The sequence below is a fragment of the Pseudopipra pipra genome, chromosome W, assembly GCF_036250125.1.
Source record: "Pseudopipra pipra isolate bDixPip1 chromosome W, bDixPip1.hap1, whole genome shotgun sequence".
Taxonomy (NCBI): Eukaryota; Metazoa; Chordata; class Aves; order Passeriformes; family Pipridae; genus Pseudopipra; species Pseudopipra pipra.
In genome coordinates, this window is record NC_087580.1 from 65,237,099 (window position 1) to 65,264,180 (window position 27,082).

The 27,082-nt window shown below is 42.7% G+C and overlaps 1 protein-coding gene across 3 annotated transcripts in view; it reads right to left on the reverse strand.

Annotated features, from left to right (window-relative positions):
* Window positions 1-514: 514 nt before the first annotated feature.
* The window catches only part of LOC135404385 (zinc finger protein 462-like), a 117,806-nt gene continuing 91,238 nt past the window's right edge, over window positions 515-27,082 (reverse strand). For 2 of the 3 annotated variants that reach the window (XM_064639110.1, XM_064639109.1), the window contains one exon: window positions 23,111-24,826. In XM_064639110.1, coding sequence (XP_064495180.1) covers window positions 24,582-24,826 — 245 coding nt within the window. In that variant the 3' untranslated portion in view covers window positions 23,111-24,581. Of the gene's footprint in view, window positions 2,760-4,365; window positions 4,481-15,239; window positions 15,367-23,110; window positions 24,827-27,082 lie in introns of those variants that run through there. The other variant, XM_064639111.1, reaches the window with a different exon arrangement.

Sequence of the window (27,082 nt, forward strand, 5' to 3'; positions counted from 1 at the left end):
AAGCACATTCAGGGATGTGGAGCACTTGCCCTATAAGTTGATGCTAAGGGAATTAAGCTTATCACTTAGTGTGACTGACCATGTTTCGTTCTCATCACTGCCCCCCCTTATCATGTCAGTCAGGTTTGTGTTTCTGTATGTTCTTGTCTTATTATTCCTTTTTGCATTGAAAAGGTCCTTGACCAGATACCCCCAATAGAGCAGATACTCTCTCTTTCCATATACCCTTACAGTTTCTATTAATTTCCTTTAAAAAAAAAAAAAACACAAACTTTTCAACACAACACTACAACATTCCCCTCCTGTTCTCCAGTAATTTTAAAGTCAGGAAATACCAAATGCTGAAGCCAACAGGTTAGCATTTTGCTATTTATTTCCTTCTGCCAAACTCTGAAAAATTCCTTTGTATAAATTAAACAATGAAAAAAAAGTTATTTTAAATTCTACATCATTGCAGTCAACATAACAATGCAATTAAAATGTGTCCACAATATCTCAGGTATACATTTTTAGGAAAAGGAAAATAACCCCACTTTCTAGGCTTGTTAAAAGAATAATGCATTACAATACTTACATGTTATTTGAAAAAATATAGTGATAAATGTCACAATTGTTTCTTTTTTTTTTTTTTTCATTTTTGGTAACTATTACAAACACTCAATCCAGGTATGAAGCTTTTTAAAGACATTTGAAATGAGTCTAATTAAGAAACAAATGCAGGCACAAAATTTATACTTTCCCCTCCAGTGTGTTTTCCACATGATGCTCCCTCCCTCCTCCAAGAAAAGCAACCATCCCCAAACAAAATAAAAAACCCCCACAAACCCACAACTGGCAAAACTTTAAAAGGAAAACACTATGCTTCTCAAGTAGCACTAATTCAACGAATGCAATTTTTGCCATCAATTTCATTTGAAGCTGTCTAGGACAACATTTCCTCAATAGCTTCTTTATCCCCCCTCTCCAAACAAACAAACAAAAACCAAGACAAAGACACATGCATTTCTATAACTAGGTTTTAGTCAATTATTTCTGACTTTTTTGAATGAAATTCTCTGTTCAAAATCAGAACATACCATGTGTATCAGATCCTGTATTCCTTATTCAGTCAAAATTGCTGTTGACATGAGTAGGATTTACACCAAAGAAAAAGTGCAGGAACAACCACAAGGTATGTAGATCTCCATTCTATTCTGTTCCCCTCATCCTAAAAGCTAAGGAGTAGGGGGAAAATTAGCAACTCCCATCAGCTCTCCAGACTTAATGTAGTAACTATTTCACTTCTGCTTGCAAAAAGCTGCAAGAACTGACATCATTCTCTCCCACTATACCAAAACAAAAAAAGCACACACACACACACACACACCCCACGCAGACTGGGGCAGGAGGGGGGGAAGAGATGATGAAACCAATCTTGAAAGAAAGTACTGGTGTGAGACCAATAGATGCTCATTTGAAAATTGACAGAATAATTATGAGGACTGGTGTGTTTGGCCCATAAGCTGCATAGCTGTGCTGTTAGTTTGGTTCTTTAGTTAAAAAAACCCAACTTATTCTTTTTTAAATGATAAACACAGAAATAAAAAGTTTTATAGTCACAGGAATTCTTTTCCCTGTCCTGTTCCCCTCTGGAAAACAATAACACCACTACTCATTTTACATGAGAAAGTTAATTGTGTCATTTTTGCAACATTTCAGGCTGATAGGAAATAAACATATGGCAAACAAAACCACAAAATCATTCACATGAAATCCATCAAATACTAAAATTATAGCTGAATACTAACAAACAGCTTACCTGGAATAAAGGATGGCAATTCCCAAAACATTATCTAGAAATTAAAGACTCTGTCTTTCTTTTTAATTTTTTTTTTTATTTACTAAAATAATTTTTAAAAATCACAGTATTTTAAGAAATTAAATCCACAGTGGGATTTTAAGCACTATTTGTTTTCCTTTCTTTAAAACTTTTGTTTCTTCCTCCTTTCACCACCTTGCTTAGCAGTGTCTCTACTTCAATTATAATGACAGGCAGTACTAACAAACACAGAGATGTCCCTTTGTTAATTTTGAGGTATTAGGAAACAGGTGGTTGTTTTAAGCAAAGCAGTTTCTGTCTTGTTTTTGTTTTCTAAAGCAGTTGCATTCAGTCTGGAAAATCATAATGGATTGAAATTTAAAAAAATGCAGCAAAATTTGCGTGTTGAAAAGTTACATCACCTCCCAACCATGTTCATTATGCTTCTGTTTGCAAACAATAACAAGTCTCCGCTGCAAAGCGCATTGTGTAATGTAGAGACACAGGGAGTTGTTTTATTAATCCAATGTGAATGTAATTTCCTATTGTTTAGATCCAGAAGATGTAGTGATAAAATGGAACCACTTATTCCAACATTTAAATAGCTTTAATATACACACACATAGGTACCAGTGCTTTGAAAATAGATCATTCATTCCTAAAAGCAGCTTTGTTTCTTCCTTCTGCCCACCCCACCTGCCCATTCCTTTCCATTCACCACAGCTCAAGTAAGTTGATGAAAATCACACCCAATTTCTATTCATTTTTGGCCTCTGAGGTCTCTTGGAGAGATTTGTCAGCAACTACAACACTGACTGTAGTTTCACTGTTGTGGGTCAAGTCCACCACCATTTTCTCAGTGTTTTCCTTTTCTTCTACTGTCAGTGTATTAACAGTCTTTTCTGTGTTCTCCTTCAGTTTGCTGTCCTCTCTGGTCCCTTGCTTACTTTCATTCAGAGCCCTGAAAATTCAAGCAGTAGAAAATGGAAACATTTACAATCCAAACATGCTTTGGATACAAGGAAATAGGGAGAGTACTTCTCCCAAACAGTTGACATACCAATAAATTTTATCGAAACTTGCAACATTTCAAGTATTTTTATTTAAATAGACAAAAAAATAATACTTTCTCTTACCCTTTATCCCTCCACAGCCTAGCTACAATATTACATTCAAATGTCTTCCACATGCCAGTAATCCTGGCTGAGAATTACTCAATCCTCTTTGAAGAAACTCTATTCAGCAAAGACATTTGTTCTACTGAACAGATCTTTGTCAAGAGAAGGAAAATTAATGTTCCAGAGTTGCCTATTATTTCACAGCATGGACTGATATTTATGAGCCAACCATGTCCTGGGCTGCATCAAAAGCAGCATAACCAGCAGGTCGAGGGAGGTGATTCTGCCCCTCTGCCCCACTCAGGTGAGACCCCACCTGCAGTGCTGCCTCCAGCCCTGGGGTCCCAGCACGGGAAGGACATGGAGCTGTTGGAGTGAGTCCAGACGAGGCCACAAAGATGCTCTGAGGACTGGAGCCCCTCTGCTCTGGAGCCAGGCTGGGAGAGCTGAGGGTGTTCACCTGGAGAAAAGAAGGCTCTGGGGAGACCTTAGAGCACCTTCCAGTGCCTAAAGGGGCTCCGAGAGAGCTGGAGAGGGACGTTTTACAAGGGCACGGAGTGACAGGACAAGGGGGAATGGCTTTAAACTGAAAGAAGGTAGATTTAGATTAGATAACAGGAAGAAATTCTTCCCAACCCAAATCATTCTACGATTTTATGAAAGGAAAAGATCTTTGCTATTAACTTTGTCATGTGCTTTTGGGGAGAAAGCACACTTATTAAGATTTTTCTTTACTTGAAGCCCTTAACACTTCTCTTTACATAATTCTTTGCGCTGAAACTCCAAGTTTAGTTGCAAGCATGCTAAAGAGAAATAATAAGGAAGAGAAATAGCCAAAATAAACCCAGATTTCCATATACTTTGCTGCCATTTCCATGTTGCTCTACTGGCAAGCAAACATCAGCAATAGATTCAAGTAATGTTAATTTTGAACCAACAAACTGAACTGGTATTCACCTTGAAATGAAGTTTAAGCTTTAGGATCATAGTAAAGAACATTTATGTGCTACATTTGGATTTGATAACACCAGATTTTAACTCCCAAACAGAGGGAATTTCTGGAACAATCTGTATTCCAAAAACCCTTGGCCATCTGTAGATAAAAGTTTCTTTCAGTTTGAGGTCTGATCTAGACCTGAAACTGAAATGGTATTTGGACATATGGAGATATTCAGGTACAGGTTTAAAAACAACAGTTACCTTGGATTTCTGGGTTCCTGGGTCAAACAGGATGGACAGAAGTATCTAGTTGAGTAATTACATCTCATAACTGCATCCAACAGTGTTTGTGTTAGACAGAATTCTTCCCTTGTTAGAATAATCTGTCATATCCCCGTGTTTGCTTTCATTACATTTTTTGGGGGGGAAAGAGAGGAATGAGTGGGGAGATGCACAAAAATCAACTGTTACATTTGGCTGTTATGCAAAGGAGTCTGCAAACCAACTTACATGCCATGCCTCAGCACATGTCGTTCCCACTCAGAGCCCTCTGTAAATGATCGGCCACAGAACTCACATGGAAAGCGTTTCTCTAGAGCTCCACCATCAGCATACATCATGGACTCTGGGAAAGAACAAAATTATTTGCACGTTGATGAGCATCAGGGCAAGAAGGGACCTTTATGATTATACCCTGATCTTTCCTGCTGCCCTTCAGGGGAGGAAAATATATCCCGAAGCACCAAAAGATTTCCCTTTAAAAAAGTAGATATTTCTGAAATTGTCCTCCCTATCCTAAAAAGGCAAGGTGTGAAAACTCTGTAACCACCACTATGAGAAAAGATCGATTAAGTACAATATGGAAATGGGGGTTGAGGTGGGGAATGGGACTTTCAAAATAATTGAGTGCTTCCAACTTAGTGTGAGAACCAGTTAACCCAGAAGCACCTACATTTAGTTAATTAGGATCAAAAAGGAGTGTTTTGGCCTTGACTGGTGTTTTTGATAGAGTGCTGTGTTCTCAAAGCACTTAATGGTCTGCATGGTCTGCATGTTTTTCCAGTTGCTGAAAACAGTCAAAAAATGATACGAGTGTGAATGTGTGGGATCAAGGCACCGGTTTAGGATGATCCTGAGAATTCTGGTTTACTAAAAGACAAACACCAGGTGCTGTTTACAAAGGAACCCTAATAAAAGGGGAACGTCGGAAAGATCGGCAGACAAATCCAGAAATCGAACTCTGTGTGGTGGCAGCATCATTTCTTTCAGTGCCCATACTTAGACACCTACATGAACAACCAAGGTTTCGTATTAATACTGAAAAGTGACCAGAGTGACCAGGATTTCAAGCTACAGAGCCATCCTGAAAAGTCAGAACACACACTGCAGCTGAAAAATCCCATCATCCATCTGTCATATCTATTTGCAGAGATGTTTTAATGGTCCCTGTATTTGAACAGTTGAAGAGATTATGGGGTTTTAAGTCAAAATCAGCACTGAGAGTTTAGTGTGGAAATAGCTTCAAAGCAAAACCAAAAGAGAACACTTGAGTCAATATGTAATTTTCAAATCAGTGCAAATCTTAGGAAACAGAGACTTGGTATACTTGGCATCTGATACTCATAAGAAACTGTCATCCCTTCAATATGAATTCTCATGAATAAGAGAATATTACTGAAAGGACAGTATCTTAACTGCACAGGTGATTCATCTGACCCTAATAACTAATACAAATCATTTAGGGTCTCATTTGCAAAAGTGTCAAGCACCTAGCTTTACATCCAAAGTCACTGGCAGCTGAGGGGACAGCATTTCTGAAAGCTAATCCCCACGTGAAACGAGTCAGCTTTAAAAAAGATGAAATGTTTTCTAATAAATTAAGGCTTTAAAAATAATTGCATGGACCACAGACAACCGTACCAGAAGGAATGAGATAGTGGATCTGATTGTCACCAACATCAGTGAGCTAATCAGGGACATCAAGATTGGAGGCAGCCTGGGCTGCAGTGATCATGCATTGGTGGAGTTCACAGTACTGAGGGATATGGGTCAGGTGAAGAGTAAAGTCAGGCCCCTGAACTTTAGAAAAGCAAACTTCCAGCTCTTCAGGAAGGTAATGGGATCCCCGGGAGACTGCCCTCAGGGACAAGGGGACAGAACAGAACTGGCATGAAGTCTTCTATAGAGCACAAGAGCTAGTGATCTCCAGGAGCAAGAAATCAGGCAAGGAAGGCAAGAGACTGGCATGGCTGAGTAGGGACCTGCTGGTCAAACTAAAGAGAAAGGAGCAAATGCACAGGCAGTGGAAGCAGGGAGAGGTGACCTGGGAAGAGTATAGAGATGAAGTACAGTTGTTGTAGGAAGAAGACTGGGGTTAAAATTAAAGAATAGTAGAAAGGTATAGACACAGTTATAACAATACGGAAATTATAGGGGGAAATGCAGTTGCTACTCCCTGAATGGAACACGGTCAGCATACCTATCTAAGGGGGACTAAATGGAGGGCGGAGCGGAGTGAAGACCCTGCAGCCAGACTCTGTCAAAACCCTTGCAGAGGAGAGAACTCAGTGGTACTTTTTAGCTGATAATCTGCACAGCAGCTGAAAACCAAGGGAGATAAAGGTAGATGTCTTGCTGGTGAATCAACAACCGTGGTGAAATCCCTCTCCTTGGACTGACACGTCCCCATCCCAAGGTTATCTCAGGTACTATACTGAGATATCTGCCCCCAAGGTACGACCACCCCTCACTGAGTAAGATGTATGACTAAAGTCACTCAAGCTCCACCTAAACATAAATAAATAGTATAAAAGTGAGTTAAGAATGGGGACAAGTCAGGGAAGACTCCATCGTAACTTCAGTTGATGGGCCGAACCTGCCTCTCCCCCATATGGGCCTACTGGATAAGAACCATATTCTGTGCGTGCTGAATGATTCTCTTGAGCCAGCTTTCCTTGGGAATTAGAGCTTGTTAGTATGTTGCTTTGAATACATTTTTGCAGTCAGATACTGTCACTGGCAACCCTCAAAACTTAACCTGTCACAATTTTATTAATAAAGAGTGTTATTCAGTAAAGTGTTAATGTGAGTCTTTCAAGGGTGCTAGCAGTCACCAGCAGTGGGTAACATACTCAAATAAAGGTGCGGAGACCCAGGAGGGGGTCTCTCTGTTGGCATGTGCCCCTGAACAAGTCAGTTGAACAGCCCTCTGACCTAGTGAACTGTTCAGTGAAGGGTCCCCGTAACGGGATGCTGACAGACTGGTCAGGCACAAGGTTGTCCTGGGGTGCTGACAGACAAATCAAACACTAAGGTTTGAGGAAATCTCCCCTTTTCACATGACAGTTGTGAAGAGATGGGATCAGGAAGGTCAAGATGAAGTTGGAGAAGAACATGGCAAGGGAGGCAAAGAATAACAGGAAGGGCTTCTACAGGTGTGTTAGCCAGAAAAGGAAGGTGAAAGAAGGTGTACCTGCTCTGCTAAACAAGGCTCGCAAACTGGTAACTATGGACAAGGAGAAGGCTGAGGTACTTAACTTTTTTGCCACAGTCTTCAATGGCAACATCTCTTCCCACACCTCTTGAGTGGATGGACTGCAAGATGGGGGCTGGGGAGCAAACTGCTTCCCACTCTAAGTGAAGATCAGGTTCATGACCACCTGAGCAACCTGAATGTACATAAGTCTATGGGACCTGATGAGATGCATCCCAGAGTCCTGAGGGAATTTGGCCGATGCAGTTGCCAGGCCACTCTCCATGATACTTGAAAAGTCCTGGCAGTCAGATGAAATCCCAGGTGACTGGAAAAAGGGAAACATTGTCCCCATCTTTAAAAAGGGAACTACTGACCTGTCAGCCTCACCTCTGTGCCTGGGAAGATCCTGGAACAGATCCTCCTAAAAGCTATGCTGAGGCACATGGAGGACAGGGAGGTGATTTGGGACAGCCAGCACGGCTTCACCAAGGGCAAGTCCTGCCTGACCAACCTAGTGGCCTTCTAGGATGGAGTGACTCCATCAGTGAACAAGGGAAGGGCTGCAGATATCTATCTGGACTTCTGTAAAGCCTTTGACACGGTCTCCCCCAACAGCCTTCTCTCCAAATTGGAGAGAGATGGATTTGATGGGTGGACTGTTCAGCAGATAAGGAATTGGGTGGATGGTCGCCTCCAGAGCATAGTGGCCAATGGCACAGAGTCCTGATGGACATCGGTGACAAGTGGTGTCCCTCAAGGGTCTGTATTGGGACCAGCTTTATTTAATGTCTTCATCAATGACATATACGAAGGGATCGAGGGCACTCTCAGCAAGTTTGCACCCTTTAGTATACTAGAGCTTCCCAAGCTTCAAGTATAAGAAAATGTCCCTGAACTTGGGGGAAAAGCAACCCCACTTGCCACCACCATCTCCCACCAAGTTGACAAAAGACCAATCACTGGATTTTTAAGACTTAAAGAGTTCACAGAACACCTGGGAAGTTTATTTATGAGCTTTTTCTCTACAGATTTAGACACTCCAGTAACAGTATTTGGCTCATAAAAACTGGTGCCGTGGTTATTTTAGCCTTAATCAAATAGAAAAAAAAAGAAATTCTAAATAATAGGACGTTCCTGCTAAGAAAAAAGCAGAAGCAACTGTGAGATTTTTATGTGGTTTCTTAATACTTACATAATTAGATGCATAAATCTATGCAGTATCACTTGCAGAATTTCATACTATTCTTTGTTTCACAGCCACAGTGCAATGCTCTTAAATGAATACAAGTTTTGAACAAACTATGCTAAAGCCAAAAGGCTCTAAAATGAAACTTCATCTGAAGCTCAGAACTTCCACATGACTGAACACTTATTCCTACAGATCTGGAGAGTGAAAAATTTGGAAGTGAAAGAATTATCTAGTGCATCGGCACCCATTGTCTCTTACAAATGAACTACAACCAATGCCCTCAACACAACCACATACTAGCACCTCACTTATATGAAGTGGTAGTTGTTAAAAAACAAGGACATCTCATATATAATCTCATATATATTATTTCCAAATGCCTCACTGAAAACTTCAAGATAATCAATCCATGTAGCAAAGAAGTTGATCCTCTGAATGTTTACTCACATGACTGATTGCAGTAAAACTCTAAATCACAGGGACTATTCACAGAAATAAGTATTTGCAGAATAAGGGTTTCAGCCCCCTATCTTTATTATCTGCCAAATGTACTATGATAACAAGAGTATACAATGGTAGCAGAGATCTGACCTAATAAAAAGTCTTTGTTTATGATCCTAACAGTGCCAGTAAGAATTTAATAAAGCATATGCATTTGCACACAAAACAAAATCCCAGAAATGTAAAAATAGTCCTGTGGAGGTTGCAGTTTCAGGGATGCCAGACTGTGGAGGCCTTGGGACCAAGCTCATATGGCACAATCAGCATGCTCAGCACTCTGCTCTTTCCATCTACTGACAATTGCTGCTCCTGTCAGCAAGGAAAGGGGAAATAGAAATAACAACTTTGCTGTAGCTCTGAAGTGTTCTTTGCATTGATCATTCTTTCTCAGAGGCAATAAATATCTAAACTCCATCACACAAAACCAACTGCTGAGTAGAAATGAATGCATTCATTTAGTCTGTCCTGACCTAAACCGCAACACCCACACAGGTAGTAAATTATCACGTCTGTAATCTGATAATTTAAAAATAATTCAGGGTTATTCATACAGCTGGGAGACTCAGATATATTGGCTCACACTCAGCTCTACTGAGTAATAAGGTTATGCTGTTAGAATAAGAGAATCCAAAGTGTCTTATGTGAAAGCAGTGACTGATGGCAGAACCATCAATACTCTTGAGAAACAATGGCTGCTTCTTGACCTCACAGAATGAGGCCCAGAAAACTAATAGCTTACAAGGGTAGCTACCACTTTTGAAGGGTGAATACATGATTCCAACAATCCTTGAGTCAAGAGATGTCAATAATGGCTTTCTGTTATACTTACTTCCTGAAGGTCTGATAAAGTCCTACTGTCTTTAGGTCACTGTACTATTGGACAGTGCTGTTTTACACCCTATGCTTGATCATAGGCAAAGAAACTTAATGTCTATATGACCTGAAAGGCAACATGCTCCTCCCACCAAAGATAAAAGTTCAATAGACTAAAAGGAATTGGTCCACACTGACTTCAAATTACATTAATTTGACTTTTGAGATTAGTATCCTCTTTCATATACACTATAGTCAGCGACATATCTCAGAACTGATAATCAGTCAGAGTGACCAAAGGGATAGTGCCAAATTCATGTTATTAGGTGGGGTTCCTAAATTTGTACAATTATAGCTTGTTTCATTAGCAATCGTCATTGAAATGCATTCAGGCTCAAGTGTGGTTACAACTGTTACCATAGTGACCATTACAGATTTAAAAAGGTGGGGGTCTCCAGTGGGTCAGGCTTGTTGTCCTTGTATTATTTTACTTTTTCAGGAATGATACTGAGAATGATGCCAACACATCTCCACTGAAGATCAAGTTATCCATTGAAGGACTGCTTATTCTTCTCATAGAAGTAAGCAGTGCCAGAATGAACCAGACTGGGCACATAGATCACCAAGCCCAACCTATGAGGAAAGGCTGAGAAAATTGGGATTGTTCAGCCTGGAGAAGAAAAGGCTTTGGGGTGACCTAATTGCAGCCTTCCAGTACCTGAAGGGAACTGACAAGAAAGATGGAGAGAGACTATTTACAAGGGCCTGGAGTGACAGGACAAGGGGGAATGGCTTCAAACTGACAGAGAGTAGGTTTAGATAAGATATTAGGAAAAAATTCTTCCCTGTGAGGGTGGTGAGGCCCTGGCACAGGCTGCCCAGAGAAGCTGTGGCTGCCCCATCCCTGGAAGTGTCCAAAGCCAGGTTAGCCAGGGCTTGGAGCAACCTGGGATAGTGGAAGGTGTCCCTGCCCATAGCAGGAGGGTTAGAACGAGACGATCTTTAAGGTCCCTTCCAACCCAGGCCATTCTATGATTCTATGATCTCACTTCATTCTTTTCACTGGAAATGAGACAGCATATACTCAGAGCATTAATTTCTTAGCAGGCGTTATCTTAAGTAAGAAATCAACAGAATGTCTTTCTGACTCCTCACGAATTACATAATGAAAGAGATTTTGCTTCATTTCAGTTCTTATATCTGCTCACTTGGTTTCTTCACTCTCAAATTTACTCTGCTAGAGATCAATCTATAAAAGAACCGCCCATGTGCTCACTTTTCTTCTCCATGTTAAATTTTGTAAAGGCATTTTTGCTACGTGTTTCCCACTGGTTGCCCTTTATTAAAAGTTCTAGATGGAATGGCTCTTTACACCTTTTTTTAAAAATCCCTTCCATCTAGAAGAAAAAAACCTTATTCCATATTTCTTAGTATGAGTGTATTTACTATGTGGTTAAACAATAACAAAGCAAGGTCCCTATCTGATATGAGCAACAGAAAGTCAGTGCCATAGGCTCCATTTACATCTGGATATGACTCCTACAGTTAATACCATATACATGGTCTAAATTTATAAATACCACTGAAACACATTGCCCCTGTACCATGACTAATCCAATACCTATGGAGGGTAGAAGTTTTGGAGGTGGCATCCACTCTTCTGCACAAGATCAAATCCAGAGTACAGTAGACAACAGGAAAATTATTCTAGGACTGTGCAGACATAATATTGACTGTTTTGCTCAAATGACTAGGGAGAATTTATACTCATAATTCCCATTAACAAGCACTACCCTAATAATTCTGCTGTCCCTTCTGAATACATTATATGTTCCCACCTACTTGCCCATGAGTCCCTGATTAGTTTGGTTTCAGACTGCTTACCAGAAAGAGTAATCGGGCTGTGCACTTACCTGGGGTCTATAAGAGAGGGGTAACACACTGCATAGACATCTGACTTGCATTTGATTTTCCCGCATTACACACACAAACACACGTGCACACTTATTTTTATATACTAAAAAAACACCAAAAACCCAACCCAGAGAAAAAGGTCCAGGTTTCTTTTAAAGGTAAGATGTAAAGGTCAGTAGAGACAGACAGTCCCTCTGGGATACAACTTCTAGCAAGACCAGCTACTCTTTTCCTAGAGTATCTCAGATAAATAACTTAGTCCTTCTCCATGAACATCATCTTCCTTCTAGGTCCAAATATTTTCTTTTGTCCTCTACCAGAAACCAACCATTCCTTTCCTTTCTGTACTGGTTTTGGCTGGAATAAAGTTTTCTTCATAGTAGTCCATATGGTGCTGTGTTTTGGATTTGTGCTGGAAACAGCATTGATAATTCAGGGGTGTTTTTGTTATTGCTGAGCAATGCTTTCACAGCATCAAGGCATTCTCTGCTTCTCTCACTGCCCTGCCAGCGGGCAGGCTGGGGTTGCACAAGAAGTTGGGAGGGGATACAGCTGCGACAGCTGACTCCAACTGACCAAAGGGGTATCCCACACCATTAGCTGCCCATTGGGGTTAACCCACACCTTACCAATTGACACAACAGTTCATCTCTGCTAAGATGACTGTGGCAGGATAGGTAGGCCCACCCTGATAAGATCTAAAATCCAATCAAGCTATTGACTACTGGCCCAGGGTGTTGTCTTGGTGTTAAATTATGTTAAAACCATCCTGGTCCACCAAAATTTGAATACACACCCTGCTTTTGAAGCAGGACTTGACAGATAAGCTAGCCTGCCGGTTTGTAAATTTGTGACTACCAGTCCATCACTTCATAACTATAAAAGCCCAGTCCGACTTCCATATGGCAGATTCTTCCATGTACTTCCTTGAAGTGTGGAGCTTCTCCCGTGAAGCAGGGATGCCTCTTCATGGTCATTCTCCAGGGGTTGAGAGAAAGAGAGTGATCTGCCCGCGATCTCGTATGGTGAGTTACATCAATCTCTACTTAATAATTATTTCTTTTGCTAGCTTTGATACAATTGCTTTAATATAATTGCTTTGCTACAGTGCACTATATTACTTTGTTATATAATACTCTACTAGTAGATTTTTTTAGCTTTTACACTGTGTAGTAAATAATTCTGATTAAGATCTTTCGTCTGTTCACCTGTTTGTTAATTTGTCATAATAAATAACTCATATAAATATATCTTTTTTTGCCATCATTAAAATCTGCGGGACAAAGTGGTTTAATACCTCTATAATTCCTTTAAATTTAAACCATTAACAGAGTCCGAGGCTAAGATAGGATTCAGCCACACCTAAACCCTTCTCGGAGAAGGAGTTTAGAAAGCAAGGGAGTCCTTTCTGCACCTCGAGACTCACTGGCAAGGCTTTGCTTTTTAGTAACTTTGTCTAAACCTTCTACTCTCCCATGACAATGACATGCCCAACTTCTCATTCTCCAAGGGGAAATAGTGATTCTTTGGCCCAGTGTCCCAACAGTCCATTCTTTGTAACAGTGTACCTAAGTATAGCAGACATCAATCTTAAGCTGTCAATCTAGGTCACAGCTTGTCTCACAGGAAGAAATCCTGTCTCTGCCGAAGTCAAGGACTTCAGAAGGTTGAGTCAACATTTCCTCACAAATACTCAGAGACAGAAGATAGGCAAATCCCACCTCCTGGTAACACCATGAAGACTAAAACCAGAAAAAGCATCCAAGTGGTATGACATTACAGTTTGGTGCAGTTTGAAAGCTGTGACAACATTAACTACTTTTACAGGCAATATTTATGAGCACAGGTATAGTCCTATCCTAATAGAGTGAAAAATTTTTTGAATTGGAAGCAGCTTCTGAATATCAAGTAGAAGATGATGTTAACATGTGACACTGCACCCAAGCCACGTAGCCATGTCTTCAGCATCTGTGTCAGTTGGTGATATGGTTTGAAGCTGGCTCCCTACCAAGTCTCCAAACCTTACCACAAGAAGTCGTTGTCCCCCCCCCCAAACCTCAGGCAGAAGAGGGAGAAAAAACAACCAAGAAAACCCAAAACAAGAGAGAGAGTTAAAGCAATATATATATAAATATATTTACACATGTTACAGGTATATACAATTGAAATATATATACAATTTCACAAGGGAACGGGAAGGGGGAAGGGAAAAGGAACAAAACCAAAATAAAAAAAATATATATATATCCCGATTAGTAGCCCAATATCTAACAACTAAAAAAGTTAGCAAAGAAATATCTCACTACTCTTCTTGGGACAACTGAGAGTCGCTCTGGAACGATTGCCGGCAACCTCCGCCTCCCAAGGTTGGCAAGGCCTAACCAGGCCTCGCTCCCCAACACGGCAGACTCAACAGCAGGGAACCTGCACCTCCAAGCCGCCGGAAGGAAAGAGAGCGAAGGCCTCTCCTCCTTTCTTCTTATAGCCTGGCTTACGCAAAAATCGTAGGGAATACTGGGTAAATCTGGACCCTTCCTTGGTTACAAACTGGTCACCAAGGAAGGCCTAGGCCAAACTACCACAGTTGGACACTTGAAGATCACCACTACAAGGTGCAAGAGACCATTTAGCAAAAGATAAAGTCAATAGAACTTGAAATTTTATAAAGTTAGATGGCATAAGGACTTTAAATATTTTTATCCGCTTCAGGAAAAAATTAAAAATTAGAACTGATATTACCTGAAAAGGAGGAAAACAACTGTCACTTCTAAAGGGAAGCTGGGAAAGAACAGCAGTGAAATGCAATTTGGGAAATAAGCATGATTTTTAGATCACTCATTTGAACAGTCAAATACAGATTTTTCAACCAATCAGATATTACAGAAGACTGCAGGTGAAAAAATAAAATCTAATAAACAAACTTTCTAAAACATTATACCTAGCTTAATTACTGATCACACAAAGCAGTTATGTCTGTTTCTCCCTGCAAATTTAAATCTCCAACATAAAAGGCAGTATTCGTACATTTTCATAATAAGTGTCAAGAATCTCAAGTATCCCAAAGCCAATTTAAATGATGATCTTAATTTTATGGGGTTTTTTATTCCCATGGTAGAGTTTATAGGGATTTATGAGGCTCAGGTGATAGTACTTCCTTTTTCTCTGCCTGGATACCATAGTTTCTAGGGTCCTGTGCTTGTGTGTTGTGTAGTGCTGATATAATCCTCACAAAGACAGCATGACTCTTCATCCCTTTCTGGATGCTAGTCTACACAAAACAGCTGTCTGCTACAACTGCAAGTTAGGGAAAGAAATCATAAGCATTAAAAACACAAAATTCCTTCAGGAATTGACAAAAGTTCCATTTTGTCCATACTGACAAGCTTACACAACTTAAGGAATCTCCTGTTGAGTCAACAATTGATCTTGCTTGATGTAACCAGCAGGGTCCATGACAGTATCCAGCCTAAAAGAAAAAGCAAGTATACTGACCTCTCTCTTCAGTCTTGTGGCTTGACTCTTTTTCTTCCTCATCGCTGCTGGAGCTCTCTGTTTTTCCCTTCATTTGTTCCAGCTGATCCAAGTTAACCCGTCCAACCAGCTCAAAGTTACGACTCACCTTAAAACAAATGGGTTTTTTTCAATAATAAACACCATTATCAAATATTGAAAAAAACCCAACCCATCAACAAAGCTATAGGCTGAAATGGGAAATTTATCGGGCATCTAATCAAATTAATATGTTTCCCTTCAAATAAAATTACATTCACTGTTAATGGTTCTTCATTCTTTTTTTATACTAAATGTCTTCATTTTACTTCTCGAAATGGTCCTATTATTTGAGAAGCTTCCCTCATTTTGAAGTATTGAAAATAAAACTTCCAAGGAATGCTAAGCACACTGTCGTTTCCCCCCTTTCATGGGATTGTAAAACTGATAAGATCAAGCATCAGCTTCATGTGTGAAAAGATGGGACCTGAGTGATCACTTTGACAGACAGACAAAGTAAACTGTTCTTGTGGACATTTGGGGGTGGGGGGCATGGAATGGAGGAATAGTTGCCCTAGTGTGGGTTCTCCACAGACTGGAGACCCTTTGAGAGTATCTGCTCTACCATAGAGCACCTCCTACTCCTCTGTTGTTTCCCCCAATTCCCTCCTCCTCTCACTTTCCTCATTCTCTCTGCATTCCCACCTACTGTCTCCATCATTTTCCACCCTTTTTAAAATATGTTTTCACAGAGGTGCCACCAGCTTCACTCATGGGTTCATCTTTGGCTAGTGGCCCATATTCCCTGTGCCACTTAGGGTGGGGGGAGAAGGTAGAGGAGTTGGGAAGGAAAGAGTGAAGTTGAGCTTGGGAAAAATAGGTAGGGATGAGAGAGTGGTGTTGAAGGGTTTTTTTGGTCTTTATTTCTCACCATCCAACTGTATTTTAATTGTCAATACATTAACTTAATTTTCCTCAAGCCAAGTCTGTTTTGTCTCTGACAGTAATCACAGAATCACATAATGGGTCAGGTTGGAAGGGACCACAGTGGGTCATCTGGTCCCACCTCCCTGCTCAAGCAGGGTCGTCCCAGAGCATATGGCACAGGATTGTGTCCAGATGGTTCTGGAATATCTCCAGTGAGGGAGACTCCACACCCTCTCTGGGCAACCTGTTCAGTGCTTGGTCACTGCACAGCAAAGCAGTTCTTCCTCATGTTCAGGTGGAGCTTCCTGGGCATCAGTTCCTGCCCGTGGCCTCTTGTCCTATTGCTCAGCACTACCAGCCTGGCTCCAGTCTCTGACACCTCCCTGCAGATACTGGTAGACATTGATGAGGTCCCCTCTCAGCCGTCTCTTCTCGAGGTTGAACAGCCCCACCTCCCTCAGCCTTTCCTTGTAAGAGACATGGTCCAGTCCCTTCAGCATCTCTGCAGCCTCCACTGGACCTGCTCCAGGAGCTCCGTGTCTCTCTTGTCCTGAAGAGCCCAGAACTGGACACAGCACTCCAGATGTGCTTCGCCAGGGCTGAGTAGAGGGGCAGGATTTCCTCTCTGACCTGTTGGCAATGCTCTTCCTAATGCACCCCAGGATCCTATTGGCCTTTGGGGCACACTGCTGGTTCATGGACAGCTTGTTGTCCATCAGGACCCCCAGGTCCTTCTCTGCAGAGTTGCTTTCCAGTAGGTCGACCCCCAGCCTGTACAGGTGCATGGGGTTATTCCTTCCCAGGTGCATTTGTCTTTGTTGAATTTCAGACAGTTCCTCTCTGCCCATCCCTCCAACCTGTCAAGGTCCTTCTGAACAGCTGCACAGCCCTCTGGGGTATCAGCCATTCCTCCCAGCTCTGTGTCATCAGTGAACTTGCTGAGGGGGCATCTACCCCTTCAGCCAAGTCATTGATGAATAAGTTAAACAGTACTGGGCCCAGTATTGAAGCTTGGGGGACACCACTAGTGACAGGCCTCCAACTCAACCCTGTGCCACTGATCATGACCCTCTGGGATCTGCCGTTCAGCCAGTTCTCAATCCACCCCACTGTCCACTCATCCAGTCCACACTTCCTGAGTTTGCCTATGAGGATATTTTGAGAGACAGTGTCGAAAGCCTTGATGAAGTCCATGTAGACACTATCCACTGCTCTCCCCTCATCCACTCAGGTAGTTGTCTCATTGTAGAAGGCAATCAGCTTGGTCAAGCATGATTTCCCGTTAGTGAATCCATGCTGACTGCTCCTGATCACCTTCTTGTCGTCCACGAAGATAGAAATGGCCTCCAGAATGAGGTGCTCCATCACCTTTCCAGGGATTGAGATGAGGCTCACTGGCCAGTAGTTCCCTGGGTCCTCCTTCTTGCCCTTTTTGAAGACTTGAGGATTTATGAGGCTCAGGTGATAGTACCTTCTTTTTCTCTGCCTGGATACCATAGTTTCCAGGGTCATTTCAGCACCTGTGCTTGTGTGTAGTGCTGATGTAATCCTCACAAAGACAGCATGACTCTTCATCCCTTTCTAGCTATTGGTCTACACAAAACATTAATGTCTGCAACAGCCACAAGTTAGGTGAAGCTGGTTCTTTAGTCAAAGGATTAGACTCATTCTTTCAGCTCTGAATCTCTTAGGGTCACATCCCCCACTGAACACACTTCGACGAACTTCCACATGAGGGCGCAGAGTTAATAACGTCAAACTGAAACATGTGGAACATGTTAGCAATGTTATTCTCATCCTAAATCCAAAAGACAGCACTATATCAGCCACTAGGAAGAAAATTATCTCAGATGAAACCAGGAGAGATGTTTTCAAGATCAGACTGGATAAAGACCCTGAGCAACCTGTTCTGACCTCAGCTGCCCCTGCTTTGAGCAGAAGTTTGGACTAGAGTCCTCCTGAGATGTCTTCCAACATGAATGATTCTGTCCCAACAGCAAAAATGCCCAAGACATGAAGTGGCTCCAAACCTTAGCTTGGCTCCAAACCTTAGCTTCAGAGAAGGTATGTGTTTGCTTGTGTAGGTTTGTAGCTATGCTTGTCTTATACTCTTCTTTCCATTCTGTCATCTATCTTAGAGGTCTCGATAATCTTAGAGGTCTTTTCCAACCTAAACGATTCTATGATTCTATGATCTTCTTCCCCTTCTGCTTCTTTCTCATTCCCTTTCCCCTTCCCTCTAGTCCCCGAACATCATCTATTGCCTGCTGTTCCTTCCCCCTCATCTTCATACGCTAGACCTGTGTGGGTGTCCTTTCTCCCTCTTCCCCCGCTCCCTCCTTTTTGGGGCAGTGAATGCGACTCCAGGCCCGGGAGCGAGTGGTGGAGGATGTGGTGGTGACAGGCGCCTCTCTGTATTTACTGTTTTTCTTTCTCTCACTCCTGGGGCATGCCGGAGCAGTGAGCACGAAGGGTGCCTGACTACTACCATGCAGATCACTCTGAAAACACTGCAACAACAGACTTTCAAGATCGACATAGATCCTGAAGAAATGGTGCGGGCCTCAGGGTGGGGGAGCTCTCTCGCACTCTGTTCTTTAAACTTGTACCAGTTCACTCCTGCTGCAGGTGCTACACCTTCCTTTCTTGGAAAAAGGGTATGGAGGGGAGGAGGGGGGAACACCCTACCCCTCAGTTGTTAAAATTTGGCATGCAGGGGCAAGAAGTGAAGGGGAGCAACAGCATTTGTGGCCAGTTCTCCATAACTCCTCTCAGTAATGCCCTTTCTTGTTTGGTTGGAGTAAGCCTGTGTGGCAGGTAGAGGAGGATAGCATGAATTGTACCCTTTTCTTTGGAGGAAGTGGGCAAGAAGAATTGTACAGTGTTATAACCTTTTTTCTCAGTAGCATGTCTGTGTGTATAATGGGTGGTTAATGGGCATAAATTATAACCTCTGCTGGTTTGTATAAGGAGTACTGGTAGTGGGTCTTGGCCTTTTGTAGAGTGGGTATAGGGAAGTGAAGGAAGCAGGGGAAGTTTTAGGGTTCTTTCTGCAGAAGTATGTGTTGAAGAGAAGCCATTGGTCATTAGCTCTTAGATGTGCTTGTGCTTTCCTACTGAATGAGGTTAGCACGTACAGGGAGCAAGATGTATGTGTCTGAGGAAGGAGAGTGACTGTAGGGAGGCTTTCTTGTTTAGCCTACCATGTGGACTATAATGATTGTCCTTGTGGGATGAGCAGGTGCATTTGAGATTCTGCTAGCCACTTTTGGGGTGCATATTGGTGACTCCTGCTCAGCGGGTATTTGGATATGTGTTATGATTTGTAATAGAATCATTTTCTCCCCTTGGTAAGTTACTGTGACTATGCAATTCTGTAAGGAGAGACGCTATCCTGGTTTCAGCTGGGATAGAGTTAATTTTCTTCCTACTAGCTGGTACAGTGCTGTGTTTTGGATTCCATATGAGAATAATGTTGAGAACACAGTGATGATTTGGTTGTTGCTGAGCAATGTTTACACTAAGTGAAAGACTCTTCAGCTTCTCACACCGTCCTGCCGCAAACAGGCTGGGGGTGCACAAGAAGCTGGGAGTGGACACAGCTGGGACAGCTGATCACCTTCTTGTCCTCCATGAGGATAGAAAATGGCCTCCAGAATGAGGCACTCCATCACCTTTCCAGGGATTGAGATGAGGTTGACTGGTCAGTAGTTCCCTGAGTCCTCCTTCTAGCCCTTTTTGAAGACCAGGGTAACATTTGCCTTCTTCCAGTCCTCAACACCTATCCTGATTGTCACCACCTTTCAAAGATGATCATGAGTGGCCTCCCTATAGTGTCTACCAGCTCTCTCACCACTCATGGATGCATCCCGTCAGGGCCCATGGACTTGTGGATGTCAAGTTTTCCTAGTTCTCTAACCCAATCCTCCTTGACCAAGGGAAAGTCTTCCTTCCAACATTCCTTTACCCTGGTGTCCTGGGTCAGAGATTCCTGAGGGCTGATCTTGTCAGTGCAGCAACTCTGATTTCTCTGCGTCCTCTGTCACCAGGATTTTCCCTCCATTTAGTAATGGGTTCACGTTATCCTTACTTTCCCTTTTGTTATCGATGTATTTGAAGAAGCCCTTCTTGTTGTCCTTGACATCCTTGGCCAGATTTAAGTCCAGATGGGCCTTGGCATTCCTCATCTCATTTTTACTTACTCTGACAACCTCTCTATATTAATTCAAGTGGCCAGACCCTGGTTCCATCTCCTGCGTATTTCCTGCTTATGCTTGAGTAATGGCAGGAGTTCTTTGTTCATCCCTGCAGGTCTCTTGCTCCCTCTGCTCTATTTCTTGTTCATCATGATGTACTGTTCTTGAGCCTAGAGGAAGTGGTGCTTGAATATTGACCATCTCTCTTGCACCCCTCTTCCCTGCAGGGTCTGTTCCCATGGGATTCTTCCAAGAAGATCCCTGAAGAGGCTAAAGTTAGCTGTCCATGGTTGTAATCCTGCTCTCTGCCCTACTTCCTCCTTGCCCGATACTGAACTCCACAATGTCGTGGTCACTGCAGCCAAGGCTGCCCCCAACCTTCACATTTTCTACAAGGCCTTAGTATGAGGTGGAGCAGCATGCCATTCCTTGTGGGATCCTCCACTACCTGTGTAAGGAAGTTATCATCAATGCTTTCCAGGAACCTCCTGGACTGTTTGTGCATCGCTGTGTTGCTTCTCCAGCAGATGTCTGGCTGGTTGAAGTCCCCCACAAGAACCAGGGCCTGTGACTGTGAGGTTGCTTCAAGCTGCCTGTAGAAGGCCTCATCCACTTCCTTCTCCTGATCAGGTGGCCTGTAGCAAACACCCACAGCAATGCCACCCTTACTAGTCTGCTCTTTTATCCTAACCCAGAAGCTCTCGACTCGCTCATAATCCACCCCAAGACAGAGCTTGATACATTCCACATGTTGCCTCACATAGTGGGCAACTCCGCCACTGTGCCTTCCTGGTCTGTCCCTCCTAAACAGTGAGTAGCCCTTCATGACAACATTCCAGTTATGTGAGCCATCCCACCATGTCTCCGAAATCACAATGAGATCAAAGCCCTGTGATTGCACACAGATCTCTAGTTCCCCCTGTTTGTTCCCCATACTGCGTGTGTTGCTGTACAGGCACTTTATAGAAGTATTTGTGTCAACATCCCAGTGGGTGTGCAAAGGGATGCCCCATAGTCCTGTTTTGTGGTTATGCCTTTGGCTGCTTGTGCTTGCTCGAGGTATCCCCTCTTTAACCTCATTTTGCTACTTGGGTGCTCACTGTAGTTCTTCCCTTCCCACACCTTATCTCTGTCGAGCCTGGCTATGTCTCCGTCCCCCTTCCAATCTAGTTTAAAGCTCTCTCAATGAGCCCTGCTCACTCCTGAGCTAAGATCCTTTTTCTCTTTTGAGACAGGTGGACCCCATCTGTTGCCAGAAGGTTCAGTGTTGTATAAACTGACCCATGATCAAAAACCCCAAAATCCTGCTGGTAACACCAAGTCTCAAAGCCAGGTATTCATCTGCATGGTTTTCCTGTTTCTTGCCCCATCATTCCATGCAACTGGCAGGACAGAAGAGAACACTACTTGTGCTCCAGATCCCTTAACCAGTTGTCCCAAGGCCCTGAGGTCCTTCTTGATTGTCCGCAAACTTCTCGTTGGGACTTCATCGGTACCCACCTGGAAAACCAGTAGCAGGTAATAGTCAGTAGGCTGGGAAGCTTCTTGGTGACATTCCTTACCCAGGCCCCAGGGGGGCAGCACACCTCCCTATGGATTGGTTCCAGTTGCCATTCCTCTCAAAAGGGAGTTACCAGTGACTACTACCTTTCTTTTTTTTTCTTAACTGAGCAGGTTGTGATGCAAAGGGTAGGCTGCCCTGCCCTGGGCGACCCCTCCAACCCAGATGGACCTTCATCCACTTCCTCATTTCCCTGGTCCTCAGATTCCAGGGCCTCATACATATTTTATAAGGGCACCTGGGGAGGTGAGGTAGGTCAAGAGGGGGTTTACCTGCCACCTTGAGCAGAAACCTGTTTCCATTCCCCTCCATTTCCAATGTCCCCTCCTTCTGCCTGGTGGTGAGAGGGTAGGGGATCCATTGCTTCTTGCGAAGTGGATGGCGGGTCCATTTGTCTAAGGCATGGTACAGCGCGACTCCACCAGTCAATCTCTTCTTCAGAGTCCCTAATACTTCTTAGTCTTTCTACTTCATCTCAACTCCAGTACCAGGCTGAGCAGATTGTCCACCTGATTGCACCTCACACAGCTGTTGTCTCTGCTGCCCTCTGAGAGCAGCGCCAGGCTGTGGCACTCCCTGCAGTCCGAGGCCTGGACAGCTGCTGCATGCTTTTGTGAGTGCTCTGTCTGGGTACATGCAGAGGAAGCAACTTTTGTCTGAGTGCACACCATACCTGAGCTCTCTTGATGAGAGTGATGGCCACCAACTGAGCTAAGTGCTTTAGCTGCAGTGCCTCAGCGCTCTCCTTGCGCGAACTGCCCACACAAGCTAACACATCCATACTACTGATCCCTCACGCTCCCTGGGGGTGGGTTTGGGCGCTGTCCCTGCTGGTGCCACCCATGCTGAGTCAGAGCTGCTTCTGATTCACAGGTCCACTGCTTCCCACTTGGGAGGGGGGGCTGGGGCACCTCTCTCTGCTCTAGTCTCGAGGTCTTGCCAGGTAGGAAAGCTTGCCTCTCTCCTTCTGGTGCAATCCTCAGCTCCAGAGCACATCTGTCCATGCAGTTTGCCTCTGAGTCTTCTCTGAAATGCTGCCTGCCCATGGGAAGTGGTGAATGAATTCCTTGTTTTGCTTTGCTTGTGTGCACGGCTTTTGCTTTCCCTATTAAACTGTCTTTATCTCAACCCACGAGTTTTCTCACTTTTACCCTGCCAATTCTCTTCCCTCATCTCACTGGTGTGGGAGGGAGTGAGCAGCTGTGTGGGACTTAGCTGCCCACTGAGGTTAAGCCACAATACTCCCCTTGTCCTGTTTGAGGAGAGGGAGTGAGAGTGTGACTGGGTGGGCCTCTTCTTGCCAGCCAAGATCAACCCACAACTCAGTGGTTTATCAGCAAATAGTAAGCTACCCTAAATATAGCAGTGTGTTAGTATCATGTTCCTAGAAGTGACAGCTGTGTTGAGGTGCTATGACTCAACAAGTTACCTATTAGATTTAAGCAAAGAAGGCCACATACATGGCACTTACAGTCTCTCAGCTAATGCACTCTTTAAGATGCCAATAAGCCAATTGTGCACCTGAGCCCAGAGTGGGCACAAATTAGACAGTTAACATTTAGAAATTATTAAAATAGGGGGATAAGGGAACTTACTCCCTTACTACTGGGAGTAATCAGTTCAGGTTTTTATTGGAGAGAAGAGAGACACAAGTAGAAGGAAAATCTTCCCAGCCTGATGCACTCAGTCAGAGGGGCGGGGAATAGCGTTTCTTGGATCTCCTAGGATCCTTGCTGTGGTCACTGAGAGATATGCAACATCTCAGATACCAGTTAAACTGTAGAAAGATTCTCAAGTAGCAATAAGGAGCAATTAAGCGAGACAAGCATACCAAGTCAACATAAGTTCACAATGTTAATTTTTAAAATGCAGCCAGTTTTGTTGGTACTTTTGACAGTCATTTTGTCAATTTTTTTTTGTTTGGGGGGGAGAAATGTTGTTCAGTCAACAAAATGTGAACACATTTTTAGTGAGAATCAAGCACCTCAGCTCCTGATAGTTCTATTCAATGAGTTCCCTCCCCACAAATTGACAAAAGAAATACTCTGTAAACATGTCTCAGTTCTAGAATTTTGCTACTCTCACAGCAACACAGATGAGAACTACAGAAATCCAAAGCAGATGGAAGTCTATGGAAAGCTTTCTAGTGACTTCTCCAAGTATGGATCAGGTCTGCACTCAGAAGGTTCCACATAAACACCAAAGCAGCCTTAACTTAAGCAGTAAGTATAACAAGTTTCTATTTTTACCTTGTTAAATGCAAACTGGAATGTACTGACTGGTGTTATTAGAATATGCATGGCACGTCACTTTGTCCAAGTTGCCAGAGCAATCTTATGCTTTGGAAGCTCCTGTGTCTGAGAGTATCTGAATCACAGAGTCTTAATGCTGTTTCATAACTCAAAAAACCCCCATCACAATATATAAAAATGCTTTTTTCCAAATAATCATACTCTACATTGAGTAGTCAGTGAATTTTGGTCAATCTCAGCAGCTTTAGAAACTTACAATCTTGAATTTCTAAAAAAATACAGAACTTGAGAGAAATTCCAGCACAGGAACCTTCTCCAAATTTTGGAAGGAAAAAATGCAGGCTGGCTATTCATAGTGGACATGCAAATAAACTAGATATAGCATTTACAAGAAGTAGATTGTTACAAATTAAATCCCTTTGGATGTTACCTTGTGCTCATCTCGAAGATGAGTGTCCAGCTCCTCTGTGTATTTGGTCTCATAGTAGCAGAGTTGACATTTGTAAGGTTTAAGTTCATTGTGCTTCTCTATGTGTTGCTGCAAACTCTCATCAGTGGAGCAGGTAAAGGTACACTTATCACAGCGGAAAACAACTCCCTGCAAGTATTTTGACAGTTTGGAACGGCAAACTTCAATGGGAACAACCCGCTCTTCTGTGGGAAGACGGGAATGTTTATTAAGTTTTAAGAAATAAAAAACATCAGGTAATGTATCAACAAATTGTAACATACCACCCACAGAAGAAACAGGATCTACTATTTGTGTATGCAATCCATCTACTGAGCTAAAACTGGACCAACAATCCTACATGACTATGAATGCAGGTGTCCTTGCAAATGTAACCACTTATCAGGTGAACAGGATGGGAAGATGAGATTTGGGGCAGATTTGAGTGTTGGGGCAGATTTGTGAGACAGAGTAGCAGAGTCTAGGAATATAAAAGCAGACAGAAATCAGTCAGACCAAACTCTATTCTGGTTCAACACATAACAGAAGCCAGAAAAAGGTGCTAGAACTGTAATAAACAGGGAGCATATAGGGTGATTCCCAATACATCACCCTCCCAGCTTCTGATGATCAGAGCTGGTATTGTCACCATCACATCTAATGCTACTTACTGTACAGCAGTATCTTCTCCTGAAGGTGGTTCTGCACCCTCATCTTTTTAATAGCTAAGATTCAAAATCCACACATAATTTCATGTTTCCCACAATTCTGATTATGCTACAAGCATGTATTGAAAATGCTCTCACTGAGCTATTAAATTCTTTACTTCCTTCCTCTCATGCAAAACACACAGTTTTAGAAGGGCAGCACAATTAAATTCAGTCTTTCTATATAGAGACAGAATCCTGATGTGTGCAATATTCATCCACTGTGGTTCTGTGCTTTCAGCAGAGGGTCACCAGAAGATCTTCACTACAGCTTTTGTTACTCAACCGTCCTTAGTAGAACACTGAAATTTAGTACTATTATTCCTTATGGACTGCAGATTGAAGGAAGAGTTTGATCTTCCTCATGAAGATCATCATTAATGATATCTTAAAACAAACAAACAAACAAACAAAAATAATCCCAGGCGTGATTCTTAGAGGGTAAACATGAAGGGTAGGGGACTTGTGTGCTTTGACACATCTCTTATAATTTCTATAGGGAGGCAAGAGCTACAGAATTCATCCATTTGTCTTTGGCCAATGCATAACTCCCACTGCTCATGAGCCTAATTTTCCACAGCCCATCTAATATTACACCCTCCTCAGTTTGTTCTCCTCCCTGTGCTCCCCTTATTTTGAACATGGAAGTTTTCCTACCTCAGAACCTTCTCTTTGTGCACTGTAAAAGTGGAAATTTCCCCCAAAGCTATATCTGAGTGACGCCCTGAAAACTTGTGGTTCCTCTCCAGATAAAGAAGTTGTTGCAAAAAAATGCTGAGTTGTGTCAAGTGGGAAAAGTGATGGGGGTGCACATGTTCTAAGAGATAACAAGAGTTAAAGCTGTGATTTTGAACACATAACAAGAATATTTTAAAAGGTATTTACAGCTCTGTGCAATTGAATTCACTGAAATAAGGTAACTTGTTTTTAAAAGTGAAAAAAGTTCCAACAAAAAGTTTTTAAAAGAGAAACTCCATTTAAAACATTTGAAAATTATATTTTTCTCTAGCATGTGACACATATTTTAAAAAACCACTAAAGTAGGGGATGGTATAAAAGGTTTTATCCACCACTTCGGAGCAATGCACCATCCTAATTCCTATCAGTAAAACCCATCATCTTACTGACAATCACTTCCCCACACCTGACAAATCACAGGCAACACAACATAGACTGACTTCCCAGCTCGATCTTGTAATTGCCTTATCACCATGCTTGGCAATCATTGGATCTGTTTCTGACCTGTTGTCCTGATTCCAGCCCACATCAGAGGGAGGGGGTGTGTCCAAGACGTTGTGTTATTCGATACCACTATATGTCATTGCCAGAGGCAGGGAAAAGGGACTCTCTCCTGAGAAGAAGGGCGTCCCTTTCTGGTGGAACAAAGTGTGGCGGGGTGGGGAACCTGTCAGCCATTGTACACTGTTGTCATTAGTATTGTTGCTGTTACTGTTCATTTTCTTACCTCATGGCTGTTTCCAGTAAATTGTTCTTATCTCAACCCAAAATTTGTGCCTTTTGTCTCCCACCAGAGGGGGGAAGGGGATCAGCTTGTGGTTTTCTTTTTAGTGGGAATACTAAATTGGGGAATACCATTCCTAAACCATGACACCTGTGGTTTAACTTTCTGTTTTGATCTTGGATCTTGTAATTGCTGCAAATTTGCCTGATGATCTGGGTTCTTGGTAGAACCTGGCCATCATCTCTGAGTCTGCCCTGCTTGCCTTGCTCTGGTACTTGCAGGGCTGGGCCCTA